The sequence below is a fragment of the Oncorhynchus keta genome, unplaced genomic scaffold, assembly GCF_023373465.1.
Source record: "Oncorhynchus keta strain PuntledgeMale-10-30-2019 unplaced genomic scaffold, Oket_V2 Un_contig_28710_pilon_pilon, whole genome shotgun sequence".
Taxonomy (NCBI): domain Eukaryota; kingdom Metazoa; phylum Chordata; class Actinopteri; order Salmoniformes; family Salmonidae; genus Oncorhynchus; species Oncorhynchus keta.
In genome coordinates this window covers 20,001-24,727 of record NW_026286179.1, presented here as the reverse complement: position 1 = coordinate 24,727, position 4,727 = coordinate 20,001, and the positions used below count along the sequence as shown (strand labels likewise).

General features: G+C 49.8%; 1 protein-coding gene across 1 annotated transcript in view; it reads left to right on the top strand.

Annotated features, from left to right (window-relative positions):
- Nucleotides 1–172: 172 nt before the first annotated feature.
- Nucleotides 173–4,727, top strand: part of LOC127923186 (proto-oncogene vav-like) — a 5,701-nt gene continuing 1,146 nt past the window's right edge. The window contains exons 1-4 of the mRNA XM_052507134.1: nucleotides 173–373; nucleotides 732–763; nucleotides 1,545–1,655; nucleotides 1,792–1,879. Coding sequence (XP_052363094.1) covers nucleotides 332–373; nucleotides 732–763; nucleotides 1,545–1,655; nucleotides 1,792–1,879 — 273 coding nt within the window. The 5' untranslated portion in view covers nucleotides 173–331. The remainder of the gene's footprint in view (nucleotides 374–731; nucleotides 764–1,544; nucleotides 1,656–1,791; nucleotides 1,880–4,727) is intronic.

Sequence of the window (4,727 nt, the reverse complement as noted above, 5' to 3'; positions counted from 1 at the left end):
TCTCTCTCTATGGCATCTCTCTCTCTGGCATTTCTCTCTCTCTGGCATTTCTCTCTCTCTGGCTTCTCGCTCTCTCTCTGGCATTTCTCTCTCTCTGGCTTCTCTCTCTCTCTCTCTGGCATTTCTCTCTCTCTGGCTTCTCTCTCTCTCTCTCTCCGGCATCTCTCTCTCGGTGTATTATTGAGTAATACCATTGTAACATGTACGTTGTAGTAAATCATTTCTGTACAATAATGTGCTACAGGAGGCACTGTAAGACGGCGTGTTGTTCTAGTTGTCTGATTGGTCTGCTGTGTGTGTCACTCAGGGCAAGAACGTGACGATTGGTCAGATGGGTTGGTTCCCCTGCAGTAAGGTCCAGCCCTTCATCTCTGTGAGTACCACTGACTTGTAGTTGATTACACATGTCATGTTATAGTTTATTTTTTTTACCTTTATTTATCTAGGCAAGTCAGTTAAGAACAAATTTTTATTTTCAATGACGGCCTAGGAACAGTGGGTTAACTGCCTGTTCAGGGGCAGAACGACAGATTTGTACCTTGTCAGCTCGGGGTTTTGAACTTGCAACCTTCCGGTTACTAGTCCAACGCTCTAACCACTAAGCTTTCCTGCCGCCCCTAGGCTTCATCGTGTCTGGTATTGATAGAAATACCAACATACGTTTTACTAAGTGCTTCAGGAAGCATGGGTTGTGATCTCAAAACTGTCTGACCTCTGACCTCTCTCCCCAGAGACCAACTCCCGACCTATCCGACTTCCTATGGTGAGTAATGATACCGTTCTATTTACACCTGGTATCACTCATACCGATGTTCCTGATATGCACCACCTGGTATCACTCATACCGATGCTCTATATATGCACCACCTGGTATCACTCATACCGATGCTCTAGATATGCACCACCTGGTATCACTCATACCGATGTTCTAGATATGCACCACCTGGTATCACTCATACCGATGCTCTAGATATGCACCACCTGGTATCACTCATACCGATGTTCCTGATATGCACCACCTGGTATCACTCATACCGATGCTCTAGATATGCACCACCTGGTATCACTCATACCGATGTTCCTGATATGCACCACCTGGTATCACTCATACCGATGCTCTAGATATGCACCACCTGGTATCACTCATACCGATGCTCTAGATATGTACCACCTGGTATCACTCATACCGATGTTCTAGATATGCACCACCTGGTATCACTCATACCGATGCTCTAGATATGTACTACCTACAATCTTAGAAAAACGGTTCCAAAGGGTTCTCCTGCTGTCCCCATAGGAGAACCCTTTTGAGTTCAGATCGAACCCTTTCCATGGAAAGGGTTCTACCTGGAACCAAAGGGTTCTCTCTGAAACCAAAAATAATTCTTCAATCTAAGAGTGTGGTAACACTGCAGGGTTCTAGGATTGGAAGTGTTCTGTGTTTGAAAATAGTTATTGATAGCAATCATGGGAAAGGTTTTGTATTGTTCTAACGCAACTGCAATGGGTTCTAGGTTTGGTCATTTAAGTGATTTGGGTTCTAGGTTTGCGGGGAACATGGACCGGTCAGCGGCGAAGAACCTCCTGATTTCACGGTCGGACGGAACGTTTCTGGTCCGCCAGAAAGACGGAGGAGAGTTCGCAATCAGCCTCAAGTGAGCCTGCCTCCTTACTGGCCAATCAGAAAGGAGATGTCTAACAGCTGGCAATCTTACTCTCTCTCTCACACACACACACATTCTTACTCTCTCTCACACACACACTGATTCTCATTCACTCTGTCTCCTCCAGGTTTAACATGGACATCAGACACATCAAGATCACGTCAACAGAAGGCCTCTACCGCATCAACGAGAAGAAAGCATTCAAAGGGTTAATCGTACGTCATTCCCCTTCTTTCTCTCCGTCTCTCTGTCTCCCTCCTCATCTCTGTCCACCCTCCTCATCTCTCTCTGTCTTCCCATCTCTCTGTCTACCCTCCTCATCTCTTTCCCCTCTTCCTCCCCATCTCTCTGTCTACCCTCCTCATCTCTGTCTACCCTCCCCTCATCTGTTCATCTCCCTCTTCCTCCCATCTCTCTGTCTACCCTCCCTCATCTCTCTCCCCTTCCTCCCATCTCTCTGTCTACCCTCTTCATATCTCTGTCTACTCCTCCTGGATTTACTCTGTCTACCCTCCTCATCTTCTGTATACCATCTTCTATCTCTCTCCTCTTTTCCTCCTCGATCTCATATTCACTTCTCCCCATCTCTCTGAGCTCCATCTCTCCCTTTATCTTCCCTTCTTTTTTCCTCCCGCATCTCTCTGTCTATACTCCTCCCTTTGCCTCTCTGTCCCACCATCATGTCTTATCTCTGTCTGCCATCTCCCCATCTCTCTCTTCTCTTTCTCCCGTCTCTCTGTCTGCCCATCATCGTCTCTCTGTCTGCCCTCCTCATCTCTCCTCTCTTCCTCCGGGACGTCTCTGTCTGCCCATCCTGCGTCTCTCTGTCTCCTCCTCGTCTCTGTCTGCCCACCTCGGTCTCTCTGTCTCACCCTCCCCGTCTCTCTGTCTGCCACTCCTCCATCTCTGTGTGCCCTCCTCGTCTCTCTGTGTACCCTCCTCATCTCTCTGTCTACCCTCCTCATCTCTGTTTACCCTCCCTCGTTTCTCTCCCTCCCATCTCTCAGTCTACCCTCCTCGTTCCTCTCACTCTCATCTCTGTGAGTCTACCCTCCCTCGTTTCTCTCCCTCTCATCTCTCAGTCTACCCTCCCCGTTCTTTCCCTCTCTCTCTGTCTACCCTCCCTCATCTCTCTGTTTACCCTCCTCGTTTCTCTCCCTCTCATCTCCTCAGTCTACCCTCCTCGTTTCTTCCCCCTCTCATCTCTTGATCTACCCTCCCTCGTTTCTCTCCCTCATCTCTCAGTCTACCCTCCTCGTTTCTCCCCTCTCATCTATCAGTCTACCCTCCTCATTTCTCTCCCTCTCATCTCTCTGTTTACCCTCCTCGTTTCTCTCCTCCCATCTCTGTCTACCCTCCTCGTTTCTCTCCTCCCATCTCTCAGTCTACCCTCCTCATTTCTCTCCTCTCATCTCTTAGTCTGCCCTCCTCGTTTCTCTCCCTCTCATCTCTGTCTGCCCTCCTCGTTTCTCTCCCTCTCATCTATCAGTCTACCCTCCTCGTTTCTCTCCCTCCCTCATCTCTGTTTACCCTCCTCGTTCTCTCCCTCCCATCTCTGTCTACTCCTCGTCTCTCTCCCTCCCATCTCTCAGTCTGCCACTCCTCGTTTCTCTCCCTCTCATCTCTTAGTCTACCCTCCTCGTTTCTCTCCCTCTCATCTCTTAGTCTGCCCTCCTCGTTCTTTCCTCTTATCTCTCTTAATATTCTTACCCTCCTCATCTCTCTCCTTCTTATCTCTCAGTCTACCCTCCTCGTTTCTCTCCCTCTCATCTCTTAGTCTGCCCTCCTGGTTTTTATTCCTCCATCTCTGTCTGCCTCATAGTTTCTTCTCCCTCCCATCTCTCTTTAGTCTGCCCTCCTCGTTCTCTTCTCCTCTTATCTCTCTGTCTACCCTCCTCGTCTTCCCTGGCTGCCATCCTGAGTCTCTCTCCTCTTATCTCTCTGTCTACCCTCTTATCTCTCTGTCTACCTCCTCTGTTTCTCTCCCTCTTATCTCTCTGTCTACCTCCTCTCTCTCTCCCTCTTATCTCTCTGTCTGCCCTTCCCTATCTTCCTCTTGTCTCTCTGTCTACCCATCCTAATCTCTCTCCCTCTTATCTCTCTGTCTTACTCCTCCCTCGTCTCTCTCTCTTATCTCTCTGTCTGCCCTCCTCGTCTCTCTCCTCTTATCTCTGTCTACCCTCCGCGTCTCTCTCCTCTTATCTCTCTGTCTGCCCTCCCTGTCTCTCTCCCTCTTATCTCTGTCTACTCCTCCCTGAATCTCTCCTCCCTTCATCCCTGTCTTGTAACAAACATGTGGACCCTTAGGGTCTGATATAGTCTCTCTCCTCTTCTCTCTCTGTCTCTCCCCATCTCCTCCCTCTCTCTCTCTGTCTCCCTCTTCGTCTCTCCCCTCCCGCTCTCCTCTGTCTGTCTTTTTGGCGATTTTTATTGAGGCCCGACTTCGTCCTCCTCTCTCTCCCCGTCTCCCCTCACATCATCTCCTCCCCTTCCCTCGATCTTCTGCCCCCGTCTTTTTCTTTCTCTCTCTTCTTCCCTTCCTCGATTCTTATGCATTTCTTCTCTCCCCTTTTCCCCTATCTCTCTCATTACATCTCCCCTATCTCTTTATCTCTCTCCCCCTGTCTCTCTCTCCCCCATCTCCCCTCTCTCTCCCTTTTCCCTCTCTCTCCCCTTCCCCTATCTTCTCCCCCTTCCTTTCTCTCTCTTCCCTCGATCTCTCTGTTGGAGATGGTTCTCCTCTTCTCCCTTTATCTCTCTTCTCCCCTTTATCTTCCTTCCCTGTGGACTCTCTCTCCCGACTTTCAGCCAGCTGATCTCTTGGTCCTCCCTACCAGCAGCTTCCCCAGGAGTATTTTTGAGATGTGGACCCACCCTCCAGACCCCCTTCAACCAGCCTGAACAGAGTGGTCTCCCCTTCAACACACCCTGCCCAGGTGCCTGAAACACACCACCCTCAGACCCCTTCAGCTCTCCCTGGATCTCTGGTCCCTTCAACTTCCCCTCCCAGGTCCCCATCACCACCACCCTCCAGACCCCCTTCAACCAGCCTGAACAGTGAAT